This window comes from Phalaenopsis equestris, unplaced genomic scaffold (genome assembly GCF_001263595.1).
Source record: "Phalaenopsis equestris unplaced genomic scaffold, ASM126359v1 Scaffold201096, whole genome shotgun sequence".
Classification (NCBI taxonomy): Eukaryota; Viridiplantae; Streptophyta; class Magnoliopsida; order Asparagales; family Orchidaceae; genus Phalaenopsis; species Phalaenopsis equestris.
Genome location: NW_018220879.1, coordinates 178,683 through 197,852, shown reverse-complemented (window position 1 = coordinate 197,852; position 19,170 = coordinate 178,683). Strand labels below are relative to the sequence as shown.

The window sequence follows — 19,170 nt, the reverse complement described above, 5'->3', positions numbered from 1 at the left end:
TCGTGTTTTCTACTATTTTTTTTTCTCGATCTATTTTTTCTTTATTGCCGTCATTCTTCATAACAAATAACCCCCCGATAATCTATGCAATTTCACTCTAATAACCACCCAATAATAACCTTCGCAGTTCTACCCCTGCATTAAACCCCACAATAACTCTCCAATAACCTCCGCGATTTCACGTAAATAATCCCACAATAACTTTCACGTGACTGCATATTATTAGAGTTCGCATGCAGAGCTGAGTAAGTACTGCTTATGGAATAATTTCTCTGACCCAGTGCCGATCGGCCTCGTCCAACCGCAATGCCGGCTCCTGGAGTGGACTTCAGCTCCCGGCAACGATCGGGTTTATACTCTGACTCTGCACCCTGCGAGTATGTTCTAATTTCCTAGGTAAAATCAACTTGGTATGCTTTGAGAAGTGCTGTTATGCTTATTCCATCAACGATGACCCGTGAAGGTTAATTGAAGAGTGAGAATCTTATGCTATTCACGTTTCTATTTTCAGGTTTTCATTGAGTTTATAATTGGAATCATAGGAAGAATAAGCATTTATATTTTGTCTTCTAACTTAGATTACATGGTTAGCTAATAAAAATTAAATTATGTTATAAGCCACTAATAATACCTTACCAATTGACTTTTTTATGTAAATAACATTTCTGATTTTTCAACTATATAGAATATTATTTGAATTAGTAGTATGAAACTAAGAGAAGGATGGAAATCACTAATTGGTGAAGAATTAGATGTTTTCTTACTCGATGCATTAATTTTGTTATGTTTGATTGTTTTACGAGTGGCTTTACACTTAGAGAAAAAATGCGAAACAAATATATTCATTAAAAGGTTGGTGTTGCTCTAGTGGCGAACAAGATTAGAAAGAATAGTGTTAGATAATTTGGTCACATTAAATGTCAACCATATGAGATCCTGTTAGGAGAATAGATGTTTTAGATATGACATTTGGTCACATTAAACGTTTTAAAATTGCTTGTGATAAATAAGTTGGAATAAATCATTATTTGCACCAAGTGTATATTGCTTCTGCTTCTTTTATGGAAAGTCAGTACCGAAGCCTTTGGTCACAAATATGATAAGATGTTTTAGATTTGACTTTTGCTAGTTCTATACTATATTTTGATTTACTTTTAGATATTAATAGAGGGGTTACTATTAGGTTGGTCATTCTATTAAACTCATGGGGGTTTCACCTGTGTAATAAAGAATTTCATGTTTATCATCATTATTAGTATACATGAGCTCTATTGTATAGTATAGTCGGTGATTTCATATTGTATGTATGATTGATGATAGTGTAGCCAGAGAATGTTCACTTTTCTTGTGTTACTATGTCTGACATTATTAATGATGAAGTTATTGAACATAAATAAAAATTTGTATTTTGCAATGTTTCGTCAAATTTATGCAAAATCACACATAGAAAATGAGCGAGCTTTATGTTTAGATGATGATATGTTTTGATGGAGAATTAACTGTATCTGATGATCTTATGTCAAAATATGTTGGGGTTAAAAGAAGACTTTTTTGAGTATCACCGCATGCTTTTTATCTGCAGTTGAAAGTTTTAATTCTTCAAACATTGAGATGTGATTTGTCGAAACATACTCTTAATATGGTATGTCGTTTACCACTCCGTGAAACATTTGCTGTAACTACTGTCGATGATGACGAGGTGACTACAATTGTTTTGACAGAAGTTTCAAGTAAACTAATCATACATTATGGAAATTATTCCGATCCAGATAGATGATCATAATATTGAACACCTAACATCACAACCTTTATCGACAAATTTTTTGGGCAATATTGATACAAATTAGTAAGTTAAATTCATCTATATATATTTTTTTGCTAAGTCCCTAAAGTTATAAAGAATATGTTATTGACATAAAGTTATATCGCTTGTAAAAATATTTTTATTATGATTCATCGAGGGTCAATAGTGCCCGAGAAGAGTTGCATGGATCTTTAGAATCGGATGTACAATTGTCTCTCATTATTGAAAGCTATGAGACAATTGACAACATTTCAAGTGATAAAAATAATGATATCGAAGATGAGACAGATCACGAAGATATCGGGGAGTATGACAATGCACAAATAAACGGGAGCGAACTTATACGGGAGCATGCATTTCAGTACTGCAACATAGCTGATGAAATGATTAGTAGAAATGATTACATATAGCTTTGCCAAACCCCATAAGAGTCAGATGGTTATGTAGATTTTGACGGTTCCAGTGAGCACATGACATCTACACAAGAAGAGTTTCGAGCTCTTAAAAGGAAATGCTCTTTCGCAATAAAAAGGAACTACAACACACTATTTATGGGTGATCAATACTCAATATTATTGAGTTCAAGATTATTAATTCAAATAAAAGTCGTTTAATAGTAATATGTTTGCAACGTGATCACCCCTCCAGATCTTTTCAGTGATGCCTCCATGCTTCCAGTAGAAAACGTTCGGGGGTTCCTGGAGGATTTCTACTATAATGACACCACAAAATTGTAATCAACCTAATATAATCATCAGACATAGACAATGTACGCCGAAATTTATTTCAGTATTTATTATTACATTTATTCGGCAACAAATAGATATTAAGCTGAAAGAGATCATTAGTCGCATTTAATTTAAATTTGACATCATAATATCATTCAATAAATCATGGGATGCCCAAAGGAAGGCGATCAATACAATTTTTGGAAGCCGTTGTTTTATGGTTGTGATCTTTTTTGCAATGCCAGATTAAATTTATAGAATACAGACCGCATCGTCTAACATATTTCTACGACTTTTCTGGGCTTTCGGTCCTTGTATTTTTGGATGGGTTCACTGTTGTCTGGTTTCTTAGTGTGGTTGAGACCTTTTTATTGGGAAAATATAGAGGTAAATTACTGATCATTATTGCTATTGATGCTAACAACGACATATTTTCGCTAGTATTTGCCGTTGTTGAGTCAGAATGTAATGAGTCAAGGTGGTGGTTTATGCAAACCCTATATGAAATGATCCTTTCAATTTCTTCAATGTAAGACTTGTGTATCATCTTTGATCGCCACTCTGGAATTGTTAGGGCTTGCCCTAAAATTTTTCCTTGGGCAACACACAGACATTGCCGTTGGCATTTGTGCAAAATTTTCAAGAAAACACTTCGCAACATGAGTGTTCCAGATGTAGAGACAGTTTGTCGAAAGATGTATTTGAAGGGTAGTACTGATGATATCAATGTTTTAAATCGTTACATGTTAGATATCAAAAACATTAAAGCAGAATCAATGGATTGGCTCGTGCAGTAGGATCCGACAAAGTGGAGCTTATTCCATGATGACGAATTTAAATATGGGACCATGGCAACAAATGCTTCAGAGTGTTTTAATGACATTCTCAAGCGCGCAAGGGGGATACATATACAAACACTAATATATTCAATTTATTACAATCTGGTAAACTTATTTTTGAAGAGGCATTCAATCTCAATTGACTTGGAAGAAAGGAATGAATCCACATTCTTACCAAAGATAGCCACTACTCTATGAAGATATTAGTTCGAGGCTAGGAGGTTGCCAATACCAATTCACATTAACATGCATGAGTTTGAGGTTTACAATATTTCATGTCACGCATATAAAGTTCAGATTGGTGACGTTTAGACAGTTAAATGTTCTTGTGGAAGACCACATATATTTCATATTCTATGTTCACACGTTATTGCGACACTTGGTCATCACTAACAACACATTTGTGTCACAATACTATTTAGTTTGAAATTATAAGGAAACATATGCTGCTAAGTTTCATGTAATCCCGTAGAAAACTAAGTGGTCAGACTTTGATGACGCAAAATGTATTATCGAGTAGCTCCCTCCAATTTTAAGAAGAAGATCCGACCGTCCACGGAGTAGGCGTTACATAGATATTATGGATGAGAGTAGAACACATAAAAATAGAATTTGCATTATGTGCAGGACAGCAGGACACAATAAGTTTACATGTCCATTGAACCGTAGGAATAACAGGTATAATTTCATTGAATTTTTCCAATAAATTTTACATAAATTAATGAATTAATTTATTTGTGTAATGACAATTATTGCTTGTGCACATACAATGACTGGCGAGTAGAGTGACCACATCACGAACGATAGACCAGACATTCTGTGAAAATTAATTAAAATTTGATGATGTTGTAGTCTTTAAAATACATTCTATAATTTGTTGTACCACAATTTTAGAGAAATACTTACTAGCAAGCTTCATCTTTTATTTTATATTTCATGGCAACGCTACTATGGCTTATATTTGATGGTTATATTTTATATTTCATGGATAACTCTTGCTGTTGCAACTAGTTGTTAAAATTATTTTCTTTTTTAAGATTAATTTTTAAAATGTTCTTTATGAACACAATGAGTATGCAACGACATCCTTTTTAAGTGCTTACTTATATTTTGCACACATTTATCATGGAGGAGCGACAAGGACATCGCCGCAGTGCACGTGCCGTTGATTGTTTGGCCTCCGCCTCCCACCCGATGTTTTCCATTCAAGCATCTCTTCATTTTGTGAATCACATCGAGTAGACACCCTGATGCGATACACTCCTATCAGCATTTAAATCATAAAGTCATGCAAATATTTTCTTAATCCTGATATTTATTAATACCCATACTCATAGGGTACGATTTTATAAGTATCTTCACATTTGTTGATGACTAAGGAGTGGTCGATGACATGTTCTCGATTCATAAAGAGGCAGCGACAAATGGGTTTAGACTATATTAGGCATCTTCATTACATAAAGTTGGATCATCATTGCTAACTACCCTTGTGGAGATATGGTTGCCTAAAACAAATACATTTCATCTTCCCGTGGGCGTGATGACCATCACCCTACAGGATGTCGTTGTATTGCTTGGCCACCACATTGATGGACCTCTAATGATCGGGCAGAATATAGTTCGGGTGGGTGATAGATGGGTGTCATGGCCTAATTGTTCTGACGAACTTTTTGGTGCACATTCGATGGAAGATGTTGTCTGTCATGGCCCAACGAATGAGGTGATCCACGACATTTCAGATGGGTTGGACGAAGCGACATACTTGTCTCTCAGATGATTGAGGTGGAAATTCATTGATGAATCTTATATGGATTTAGATGATATTGCCTTATAAAGGCATATTCTTGCATATGCATTGTTCATATTAGGATGTCTTTTACTGCTCGATATCTATGGTTGCAAGATTCATCTGTAATATTTGCCAACAATGGAAAATTTAGAAGAATTTGGAAAGTACTCACTGATTAGTGCAGTACTGCCCATCTCTATTGTGAAGTGAAACTCTCAATGAAACCCAAACGGGTTAATATGGCTGGGTGTCTGTATCTACTATAGTTTTGGAGTTGGGAATATTTGCATGTAGGCTGACTGACACTTTATGTGGCATATCCTCAAACCTTGGACAAAAAAAAAAGGGATTCAGGTACTTATTGATTACTTTTTAATTAAAAATAATGTTTTTTAAGCTAAACACATATCAAATTTTAGATGGAATGAGCTACATATTCAGGAAATTCCTACGTCGATTGTATGAGCTTATCGGGATAAAATTAACAGGTTGCTTGAAAGTCAGGTTCGTGCAATTGAGTAATGCAAATGTAATGTTTCATTTATTATATTGTGGTTCGGTAAAGATATTAGCATGTGTGGATGATATATGCACAACGGGGCAAGACATATGACATGCCTGTGTTCCATTAATCTCTTGGATGATAGTTGAGTGGAATTTACCCGATCAAGTCATGAGACAATTTGGGAGTGTGAAGGGCATTCAGATAGAGCCAATGAAGGTCGGATTCACACTGGGATGGTAGATGGAAGGCAGATATGGATTGGGTTGTATAACGTCAGCATTATATACAGATATGGGAAAACATATGTGCCTTAATTGTCTAGAGTAATAATGCAGATATCGACGAGGATCATGCACGTAGAGAGTACATGCGTTGGTACAGATCCTAGGCTTCCTTATACTTGCTACAAGCTCCATTTGAATCTCCAAAATCATATCATCCAAAGGCAACTGGGAAGAGAGTTTTGGTATTTAATTTAATGTTGTTATAAGTTTTCTAAGATATGACAGATATGCAATGTTTTGAAATTTAATGCAGCGATATCACTTCTTGAAGACAAAGGAGTTGCTTCAGCCTGTATTTGGGAGATGCGATGGCAACCCATGTTAGCCTCTAATTGTAGATGTCTCGGAGCAGCAGAAGCATGCATATTATAGATGATTGTTATGATTTAGGCAATGTTTCGGAGCACCCACCCACCTCAAACACATTATACCCGCTAGCAGTTGTAAGTGTTGCTCCATCTGCTCTTGTAGATCCAAGTTCATCTACCATCCACAATCTAAGTGGACCGTATGGTGAGCATGCATTCAACAACACACCTTTGACGCTTGTCGCATCAGTTTGTGTCATTTACACCACTATATCATCATATCACACCCCCATTCTGGATCCACCACCCCATATAGAGCACCATTTTTTGTGCATTTTTGGATGTCTCTGCCAACTCCACAGCAACAGTCATAATTCATGACATAGTCTAGTATGATGACAGAGGCACAACAGTCGGAGGACTATGATCGTGAACACCATTTAAGAGATAGGATAGTTTGCGCTCCTCGGTATTACACCCCCAGAACAGATGCAATACCTCAGCGAAAACATTGCAAGCACTAGTGTTGTAGTATCCTCATCCCAGCATGTTTACTCTTTTTTTTTTCTTTTGGTTTCGTATTAGATCATGCTTATGTTACCCACAATCTTTTTGGCATTGTAATTGTTAAATTGTGCTAAACCATGATAAATTTTTGGGCTCTTTCCTTTCGGATTTACTATTTTAAAGTGAGAAATATTTTATATCTGGTGACTGATGGTAGTTATTTTTTTGTTGTTTGGCAGGATTTATTTTAAATACTGCTTAAATTCTGCACAAATTATGTTACCAACAGTCTCTTTGCATTTCCAATTGTTAGATTGTGGAAAACCATCATAAATATAAGCAGTATTGGAGTGCTTTAGTTACCATTATTTCACAATAGCAGTATCTGATGTTTTGTAAACAAGTTGGCATTTATATGCTTACCACCAAACTCTTATGCATACCATGCTTTGGAATGGTGAATTTACTTCAAAATTTCCCTTGAAAGCATTGAATTTGTGTAGTAGAAGAAAGTTTAGATGTTAGATATGTAAATATATGAAAATTGTCTGTTATGGTGCTTTTTACAGACATGTCATTTCACCTTTGCATTTAAATTTGCATTCCATATTTTTAAAAAAGTTAAAACAGTAGAATTTCTGATGTGATATGAAAGATTTGGATGGTATAAATGTAAAAATTAACATTTTGGTGTTATGTATGTAAATACATAGAGTGCAAGCAAAAACTTATTGGAGGCAGAGTTCATTTAAAGTATGTATTTTTGTACAAGTCGCCACGTAATCGGCGACTGTGCCGCTGACGTGGTAAAGTTGCCTTTCATTCGGCGACTTTGCACGTGTTGATTTTGTCGATTCTCAAACTTTTTTTTGGTGCCGATTTAAAAAATAAATTAAATATGCTATTTTAAAAATTTTGCCAATTAAAAATTGAATTGAAACATATAAGAATATAAAGCTCTAACCTTTGTTCCATGAATATATGTTCCTGAAAAGCGTTTTTCCATCGCTTCTTACTCGAAAGGGTCCTAATTCCTGCATAGCTCCAAAGCCTAGTGAAGAGCATCCCGGGCCTTCCCATTGATAAACACATCAGAATGACAATAGAGTACTATTTAAATTAAACTAGTTCAACATAAATAAGACGTAGATAAATTACATCGAATTATTTCGATTCTAAAGAGACTACAATCGTATTATCGATTCTTGATTTACTCGTGAAAAAAAAATAAATGTACATCTGCTCATATTCAATGATAACCTAAAAATATCATCAGATTAGCATTTGATTTATGTCTGATGTATCCGACGCAAATTTAATTAATATTTGTAGCGACTTACATATTAAACATAATGATAATATAAAGGGATAAGTATATATAGACTGCTTTAAACAATATTGATTTTTATAAGTTGATCTTCAAAGTGATGTATTTACGTCTGTCATGATCAAACTATTGAGAAGTTGATAAAAATGAAAAAATATGGGTTGTGTTTTATCGTGAATTTTGTTATTCACGAGGCATTGCAAATATTAAACTTCTATATTAATCATAAAAATACTCTTATCATTTAAAATGCAGCATATGACACCTTAGTTATAGAATATTATTTTCAATAGTAAACTTTATAACATGATAAAATGTGTTTGTCAAATACAGCCAATAAGCTTTCCATGATAAAAGGTTCGAAATTATTAATTTTCACACACACACACAACATTTGATTAATAAGCTTTCCATGATAAAAGGTTCGAAATTATTATTTTTTTCAATTACCACGTAGTAGGATTAATGCTTTGTTGTTGTTGTTGTTGTTGTTTGGAGAGGTTTATGGTGGCCTTTGTTGTTGTTGTTGTTGTTGTTGTTGTTGTTTGTATCAACTCAGGTGGGGAAAACAAGGAGAGGTTTATGGTGGTTCTCATCCCTCTTAAATTTAGTATAAGCCTTTGTAAATCTTTTTCTAATAAATATATCATAAAAATGATATTCATCAATCATCTTATAACTACACATAAAATTTTTCTCTCTCTATATTTATAATACATCATTTCATTCCTTTCCATGATAAATCTTAATTTTATCATTGGCCAACTCTTTCAAACTCAATTCTATCTCACACACACAAGTAGAGCAAAGTGCTAGTATCAAACCGTCCTCAACTTGGCGTCCTCGACGGTAGAGTACAAAGTTATTGCTTAAACTCGTAGAATTAAGCTCGGGCTCGAGCTTGTACGTGATTAATTAATCAAGCTTTTAAGCTCAAGTCAATGGTGGCTCAAGTTTGACTCGACTCATTTACACCCTTGGATGATATTAGAATAAATTAATGCAATAATAAATCATTTAATTTTATTTGAGATTAGGTTTTTCTAATTTATATTTTGAAGGAAAAAAATCTATTTTCCATGGCGGATTTATTTATTTTTATGTCTTTTTCTTTTCTACCAATTAATAACTTATCATTTTCAATAACAACAACACAAAATCAAGCACATAATAAATCTAGCCTGTCAAAATCATTTTAATTTGTTAAAAGAATTTCGCTGCCACTTGCGACCGGACAAGTCACTAATTTACCTAATGAACTAATAATATTTCACCAAATTCCTAATATTTTGCTTTTACTAAGATTAACATAAAAAAAAAAAAAATACTATTTCGTGCTTCATAGATTTTGTGTGAAATACACTAATACATATCTGATAAAATTAAGGGATTATTAAGGGATTGTTTGGGGCAGCTTGTGCGTTTCAAGATAAACTGCTTATTCTGAAACGCGGCCCGCAGGCCGGCCTCCATGGTCGACCCCGGGCGCGGGGGTCGACCCGCGGCCTGCATTTAGTGTAAAAACTCAAACGCAGTTTCAAATAAGTTGGTGAAACACACGAACCAAACGGTACGACGGCGTTTTGAAAACACCGCCCGCACTTATAAGCTGCCCCAAAAGGACCCTAAATGTGTTCTGCGACAGTAACATCTATGTTTTGAGAATATTAAAAGTTCCAATATTTTTTGGTGGAATATATTTTTCCATTTTAGAATAGCTGATAACAACATAAGGAAAAGTGCGGCAAGGAGCAACACCCCACCTCCCAACAGCAGCAGGGCTCATCACCACTTACCAATTTCCTATTTCCATCTTTACCCTCATAATTGTATTTTCTCTAGAATCATCGGTACTAGTTATATATATTTCTTGTCACTATTCCTTTATGGTAGTAAGAAAAGGAAACCTTTCTTCTCAACTTACCTCACTTCCTCTTCACGCAACAGTATGTTTTCTGCTAACTATTTATCACAGGTTTCTTTCTTGGTATCAGAGCTAAAGCTTACAGCTCTATGAAGGACTTTTCTACTACCGAACTCAACAAGGCTCTCACTGCTCTTAAAGTTGAAGAATACACCTTACCTCCTTTGAAATTTTTTATCTTCAACATAAAATCAGTGATAACTATCTCCCTTTCTTCCAATAACTACAATTTATGGATCGAGGTCACATGTGGTGAAGATCATAACAACAAATGGATAAGCCAGTTTCATCAAAGGATCTATTCCAAAACCCTCTCCAAATGCTCATGGGACATAAACTATCAACTCTTTGCTAAACGCGTGGATGCTGATTGATCAAAACCTAGCTACCGCTATTCTCTCGACCATCTCCATCACTATAATACCTTATGGAATCCATCTTGAATTTTGCCGTGAGATCTGGCATCAGTCAGAGAAACAACTTCAAGCCACGAATCAAATCAGGATAATTCATCTTAAAAATGAATTACATAATGTGTACCTGAGAATCTAAACCATGACACAATATCTCAACCAAATTAAGGTATTGGTTGATAGCATCTCCACATGTGGATCATTCATCGACACCAAAGAGATCATCCAGGACACTCTTAAAAATCTTCCTCTAGCATGTCAGACATTTAAAATAGTCATTAAAACCACCCTCACTCCACTCAGCTTGGAAGATCCATACTCATTACTTATATCAAAGATATTAATATTTCCAATGAAAATTTGACCAACGCAACCACCAGATAACCACATGGCCCATGTTGACCGATGATACAAAAAAATAATATAATGTTTTTAGTATATATTTTGTGCTTATTTTTTTATATTGCACTTTAAAGAAGAGTATTTTTATATTTTTGTTGCATGTATATTATTTTTAGGTATTTAAAGCAACAATGCCTGAAACGGAGTCCAAGGAAGAAAAATGGTGGAGCTACTACAGAGTGGCACATGATGTGACAAACAGGTGCATGATACGCCGTTTGACAGAGAACTGGCGCATGATGCGCCAGAGATGACTTTTAGCAAATTAAGGCGGTTCAAGATGAATTTTGCGCGAATTTTCAAAGGGACTCTTGTTCTACACACCTATTGAAGTAATTCAATGTATCTTGACACTTTGGAAGGTTCTTTTATGAAGGGATATGTCACTTGGATCAATTGACACATCTTTTGAATTCAAAAGAGTTGACTTTTGAAGGGAACTTTTGGAGGGAATTTTGAATTCTTTTTCAAAGGAGGCATCCTAAAATAAAAGAAAAAAACTTCAAGAGAGAAAGATGGGACAAGAAAAGGATTGAGAGAAAGTTGGAGTGAATGACAAGAGGAGAGAAAAATTTTCTTAAAGAATTGAAAGAGGAGTGGGAAGGTGAGAGGTTTCTTCTCTATTACACTTCTAAGAGAGAACTCAGTGTTGATTGTAATGAGAGAAAGTGCTTCAAGGGAACTTTAAGGGATTTTCTCCATCATTTGAATCAAATTTAATAATTTTTATTCTGTTCATTCCTTTGTTCATTTTGTAAACTTGTTTATATATATAAAATCTATATTTTATCGTATCCTCCTCATGAATTCTGAGTAGTCTTCTTTGTACTTCTCCCTAAAATAAACTCCCTACAATGAGATATGGTCTTGTGAAGAATTAATATTGTTTTGCAAGACTTTAAATGTCAATAAATTATGATGTCTCAAACTCTGATTTTTATTTACTTTTCAATATGGCTAATTGAAATGTTAAAATTTGTTGAGAAACATAAGATCAGACAGGGCTACGCTTTCTATAACAAGGTAAGAGTCACATTCAATTCCAGTTGAGTGCAAATAAATAGAGAAATATATTTTGATGAGCGTAAAATTGGAGATTTTAGGCTGATAGACTAAAATCCCCAATTTGGTCCAATTGTTTGGAAACTAAAGCGAGATTGTTAGTCCTCATTGGAGGGATGCTTTAAATTCCATAAATTTTGATGATTCAAACTATATGCTTAATTTAATTATCGATTTAGTCTAACCACAGATTTAGGGACCAAACTCTGAATTAACCAATGTTCTTTATGCACTCGACATAGGGTAAAGAATATGATTGCTCCTATTTGACACAACACAATTTTATATAATTTTAAATGATTTTAATTACTTCACTAACTATAAACTCATTATAAATGGAAATGATGCTTTCTTTATTTGAACTCTTTGCTACAAAACTTTGTTTAGTCTTAGTAAATTTAACTTTGAAGTTTAAAAATTAGCTAAGTTAACTTAGTTCTTTTAGCTACATTTCATTTAAAATACATTAAATTTACTTTGGATTTGTTTTTCTTACTCAAGTTTTTATAGTTTGAATATTCTGTTTTACATTATAACCATGAGAGTTTTCGCCTCCCCGTGGGATCGATACTTAGGACTCAATTAGAGCTCTTTATTACTTGAGCGATACGTATACTTACGTAATTACTAGGATTGACAGCTTAAAGAATTTTAAAAATTAATATTATTTATTATGAAGTGATTTTTATTGTCATTGATCTTCATATTTACTACTCGTGTTGTTGTGTGTGTGTATTGTAGTATTGAAAGATATTTACAACACATACATAAAATCCGACATCAGATACTGGCACATAAAACCACCTCACAGCATATTACAACAACCTGTCAGCACCTAGTCATGGGTAGGAGCAAGTGTTCGTTGGTAATGACAGTTTCATACCTATAAAAAATCACGAACAAGGCTTGCTGCCCACCCCAACTTGTAAACTACTCCTATGCAATTTCTTATACACTTCACATCTCCATGAATCAATTAGCTCTTGAGAATAATTGCACTATTATTTTTTATTCCCTCGGTTACTAAATCAAGGACCGAACTACTCAACAACTTATTCTCCAAGAACCATGTCAGAATGGACTCTACCCAATCAAACCACCTCCTTCCAAGCAATAAAATAATTCCCACCTCCACAACCACTGAAGTCTAGGATCAAAGACTATGCCATGCCAACGCAACAACACCCTTCTACTTATTTCAAAATAATACCCTACTCTATGTATTCCAAAAAAAAGCCCCAAGTTGTACCTCTTGTATTTTAGCTAAACACCATGAACTTAATTTTTCTATTTCTAGCAACCATCAACAAAAGCTATTGAAATTTATCCATTTCGATGTATGGGGACCTTCCCCAACTACCTCTATTCAAGGATATAAATTCTATATTTTGTTTGTTGATGATGTTACTAATTATGCTTGGCTATATTAAATGATTCACAATCTAAAAAAATTCAATACTTTATAAAATTCAAACAACAGGTGGAGAAGTAGTTTAATGCTCAAATAAAATACTTCCACTATGAAGGCAGAGTGGAATATGCTAGCACCCAATTTCACAACCTAATAAACTCTATCGGTATCCTACACCAACTTTCATGCTCCTATGCCCTTAAACAGAATGGGCCCGCTGAACGTAAACTCTACGACAAATTTGAAACCACAGGAACACCCTTCATCGGTTCCAATCTCCTACACTCTTGCTGACCCGACACCATACGCACTGCAACCTATCTAAAAAATTGCACACCCTCTCCCAACACATCCAACTAATCACCATATCAGTAGTACAAAATCACCCACAAGCCTAATCTCTCCTCCATACCTTCGACTGTGCATGCTTCCCCAAGATTCCACCACAGCATCACATCAACCTCAACCCAAAAGTGTCCCAATGCATACTCATTGGTTACCCCGATAATTCCAAACACTAAAAATGTCTCCATCTTGAGATCGACAGGCTAATTATATCACGATATGTCTGCTTCCTTGAAATTCCCTTCACATACAAACTACCAATTCATCTAACCAATATATTACCAACATCTCCCATTATTCAACCACTCCTATCACTCCCCACCATTATTCTCCCAAACATCTATCAATCACTAATCCAAACTTTCCCTGCCAATCTTCCCAAACAAATCATATACCCTCCATTCTAATCTCTATTGCATCATCTACAATCGATTACTTACTACCTCCACCTCCCGCTACTTCTCTAGCCCAAACTCACTCTCACTCTAGGATCACAAGAACCAAAATAAGTTCTCTTAAACCCGAACACATATTCAATCTCCTTCACCTCAACTCTCCCATCACCGAACCTACTACCGTCAAAGAAGCCATGCTACATCCCCATTGGAGAAACCCAATGCAAGAAAAACTCTTCGCCTTAAAAAACAAAAATACATGGGTCCTTGTCCCACTGCCTTCTAACCAAAATATTATTGACAACAATTGTACCTATAAAATAAAATGAATTGCTAGCGGCACCATCATCCCATACAAAGCACAACTCATCTCTTTTGGACACCATAAAAAATATGGCATCCACCATACTGAAACATTCAAACCAGTTTCAAATCTCCTACACAAAAATAATATACTGTTTTAAGTACATATTTCAAATCTCTCTGCTATTTGACTTCTTTTAGTAATCTCCCTGCATCACAATAAGGTAATCCTCCAAACGGCCGTTGCAAACGCCTTCCTACATGGGGAATTCCATGAGACAAAGCACTCGGGTATCATGACCCTTGCACTCCTCGGCATGTATGTCTTCTCAAAAGGCCATCTACGGTCTTAAACAAGGTCCCCATCAATGGTTCAACACTTTCACTCGCCACTTGATCAGTTTTGGCTTCAACCACATTCAAGTAGACCTTTCCTTATTCCTCAACCAATGCCACTCTACCTTCATTTATTTACTCCTGTACGTTGACGATATCTTGCTAACCGGCAACAATTCAAATGAAATATATGATCTGCAACAACATTTTCACATGAAATCTCAGGACATCGTCTCTACCTTTCTTGGAATCAACATCAAGAACACCAAATCAGGTTTCTTTCTTAACTAAAGAACTCAATATGCCACCGAACTTCTCCAAACTATTGGTATGGCCAATTGTAAGGCAGCCGCCAATCCCATCTCCCCCTCGTCTAAGTCCTCTCTCGAGCATTCACCTGCCAACTACCACCTCTATTGCCAACTAGTTGAATATTTCCAATACCTCGCGATTTTAAGACCATACATCACCTTTGCGGTAAAAAAATTTGTCGCAACAACTCCAGACTCCAAGTTGCTACAACTCCCAACAACTCAAAAGGCTACTGCACTACATCAAATTTACAATACATTTCGTTCTACCTTTCCAATCCATCTCCTCTTTCAAAGCTACTCCGACTCCAGTTAGACTAGTGACCCTATCGACCGACGTTCGATCACCGACCATTGCTTCTTTCTTGACAATAATCTCATATCATAGAAGGTCAAGAAACAACCCACTGCTGCTCGCTCGTAAATCAAAGTTGAATATCGAGCAGTTTTAACCGTAGTCACAATCGTCATTTGGCTTCGACAACTTCTCCAGAAATTTCAAGTTCCCATATCCCAGCCAACTTTCATCCACTACGATAACACCTCCGCATTAGCTTTTAAACGCAATCCAATTTTTCTTGCCCAAGCCAAATGTATCGAAATTGACTACCATTTTATTCGGGAAAAAATTCAATCTCAAGAACTTTATATTCGCACACTAACCACCGAACAACTGATCGACATCTTTACCAAATCACTTCCAACGCCGAAGTTTGTCACTATTCAAGATAAAATGAACTTAACAACCGAAACATGTCAGTTTGAGGGGCGATCATAACAATCTAATAAAAAGTGCGGCAAGGAGCAACACTCCACCTCCTGACACCAGCAAAGCTCATCATCACATACAAAATTCCTCATTCCAACTTTACCCTCACAACTATTTTCTCTGGGATCTTTTATACTAGCTCTATATATTTCTTGTCACTATTCCCGTATGGCAGTAAGAAAAAGGAAACTTTTCTACTCAACTCACTTCACTTCCTCCTCAAGCAATAGAGATTCTAACCACCTGCAAGTCCTCTAAAAATAAAATACTCATTTAAAATTGATAAAAATAAGCGACATTTTTTTTCCACACCGAAAGAAATTATATTTGAAGCTGAGCGACAAAAAAAAAAAAAAAATTATTTAAGAAAGTTGCATGCACCTATCAAAGAGAGTTAGCCCAACAAAAAATACAAGTTTATGTGTGATTTTAGTCAATTCAACAAAACAGTTCTAATTAGTACCTCGCAACCCCCAGGGCCCACGTTATCTCTATTAGCTTGGCCCGCCTTTTTTTTTCCCTTTTTTCTCATAAAATAGAGTTTTAGTATTTTTTTTTTCTTAACAATATATTTGTTTTAACATAAATTTCGTGTATTTCATTTTTTGTTTCAAAAATAAATTAATTTATTTTTAAATATATTTTAAATTTAACTTAAATATAAATAAAATAAAAATAAAAATAAAAATAAAAATGATCCCAAACAGCTCCTAAAATTCAAATTCTTAAAAACGAAAACATGATGACATCTAATGTTAATTCAAATTAGAACAGTATTATAAAAGATAATTAAAAAAAAAGAAAAAAAAAACTCAACTCACCTCCATTTAACCACAAAAGAAGTGGTTTTTTATCCCAATCTTGATCCGATTCAACAAAGTAATAAAACAGTTCCCTTCCCTTCTTCGGATCAACATTCACATACCCTGCATAATGATCAAAATCAACTCCATCAGGCTGCCCGGGAAGCCTTCCAATTCTGTCAGCCTCCATCTTCCCCTCCTGCCCCCCGACGAAAATCGGCGTCGAGATGCCACCGGCGAACTCTGGCCACACGTCGAAAACTGTCGGCGACGAGCTCCTTGTTTTGATGAAGCTTCTGAGGTTGTCCGCCTGCTTATTGGCCTCATAAACTGGAGCTAATAAGATTAAAAGAGAAGCAGAGAATAATGGAATCATTTTCTTCTAATTTTAATGAAATTGTTCAGTGTGTTGGATATAAATAGTCATATAATGTGGTTGATTTAACTGTATGGGATGGAATGGATGAGGAGCAAGTAATCGCATTTATGAGTTGGTGGTTTCCAACTGCTTATGGGGAATATTAGAGCAAGTTAGAGTATGAAATAAGTGAAGTGGGAACTTGTAATTGTGGCATAACATCAAGGCGGTGTTTTCACATTAAATAGGATTTATCAAATTCATTATATCCGACAGTCAGTATGAGCAAGATTAACATGAGAGGAACGAAAGAAGAAATTTTTAAATCTGTCTCACAATCAGGTTTACTGAATCCAGATTTACATCCTAAAATAGACAGAATGCGGGAAAAAAACACGGAACAGTAAAAATTTTGATTTAACTGAGGACTGCATTTAATTATTGATTTTTGATATTGGGCTAGATTTACGTTAAATTCATGACTAAATCTTATTTAAATGATGCGACTAAACAACAAGTAATTCGGTTTTTCTTAATTTTCCAATTTTGTTATGGGAATGTTATGAATGTCCATGAAATAAGACTAAAGTTATATATGATTTTGAGGTATTGCATATATATATATATATATATATATATATATATATCTATTGATATGCGGCAATTCAATAGAAGGAGCATGAACTAATGTATTTAATCATCATTTTATAGGTCTTTCCAAAGTACTACATAATTTGTTATTGTTTTTACTTATTATATAATTATCTTTTATTTATAGCTTAATATATTTATAATTTTCATCAACTTGTCCTTCAGCCAAATATTATTTAATTTCTATGAATTTCAACGCTGAAAAAATAAATTGCAAAATTTGTTAGCAATTAAAGCTTTATAAAAACTATTTGGCCTTTTATTTATTAAACTCTTCTAAGAATCCAAACACTGCGGATAGAGAAGATAGATTCAGGGTATTAAATTGGAGTTTCTCATCCATATTGTGAGACTTTTATTACTATTATTATTAAAGGAAGATTTACACACATATCATTTAATTCCTATGTATTTACATGCCTTACAACAAGACATTAATTTCTTACATATACGCTAACTTTTCTATGCTTAAAAGGCATATTTCACCTTTTAAAAGTAGTTATGTGGTATAAGTGATTGGGGCAGTATAAATATAAAAAAGTAAAGTTTAGTGTTAGATATATAAATATATAGGAAATGGATGGTATGAATGTAAATGTCCCTTTATTATTTTTGTAGTTCTCACATTGAGCTATGGAAAAGTTGATTTGAGGGAGAGAATTTTTGTGATTTTAGGATGTGGCAAAGATAATGTAAAGAGGAAATGGCTCAATTTTATTTCTTATTAAGCTGATTGGCCAAATACAGTTTTATTTAAATTTGTGTGTTGTGTTATCAACAAATTTTTATCAAGCATCCTTCTCAATGCATTTTTTAAGAAGCATCTTTCAAATTTAAAATCAAGATTGGCCCAACAAACTTATAGTCAAACTAACCATCTAAACATGACAAACCCAATAATGTCAAAATTGGTTCAATTTGGGTCCGTCATGCTCAGATCAAACCATTGAAGCCCAACTAGAGGCTCTGGATCATCAATTTAATGATCAAATGAAATTTGAATTTCACATAATTATACTCAAATCGGTTGTCTCTATGAGAGGAATCCAATGAGACTAAAATTGAGAAATTATGAGATCATTAAGACAGTCAAATCGTTAAAATACAATCTATTATCAAGAGGGATCGACATTGACTGTCTCATTGGGTGGTTAGGGAATTTATGCGTCAGGAGTTAAAAATGCTCCTCCCAAAAAAGCTCTTCATTTGGGAAGAGGAAGACATGAAAAAAGAGAGGAATTTTAGAGTTTTTTTTTTTTTTTAATGGAGAGAAGACGATAAGATAACCGTCAGTTACCATAGCCGCTGACTACCATTGAACACCGCCTGTCGAGTACCATCAAACACGGCTGGTCATCACCGCTTGTTGCGCTGACTAGAGATCGACGATGACCCTATTTGCAATCATTATTTTCCAAATACGGTTATTGTGTCTAACACGGTATTGAAGACCTGATGAATAATCACTTATCTCCGTAGTTGCTGGCCACTGTCAACCACTACTTGTCGGCCGCCATCGTGGACCATTGTTGGTAGTAATCACCTACTACCCTAGACAACCAACATTCGATAACCCCTATTTGCTACTATTGTATT

The 19,170-nt window shown here is 34.7% G+C and overlaps 1 protein-coding gene across 1 annotated transcript in view; it reads right to left on the bottom strand.

The window, feature by feature from the left end:
• The window catches only part of LOC110035970 (serine carboxypeptidase II-3-like), a 33,538-nt gene extending 16,331 nt beyond the window's left edge, over positions 1-17,207 (bottom strand). Inside the window, exons 1-2 of the mRNA XM_020740309.1 lie at positions 16,584-17,207; positions 7,729-7,836 (exon numbers count right to left, since the gene is read on the bottom strand). Of these exons, the coding sequence (XP_020595968.1) occupies positions 7,729-7,836; positions 16,584-16,941 (466 nt within the window). The 5' untranslated portion in view covers positions 16,942-17,207. The remainder of the gene's footprint in view (positions 1-7,728; positions 7,837-16,583) is intronic.
• Positions 17,208-19,170: the final 1,963 nt, after the last annotated feature.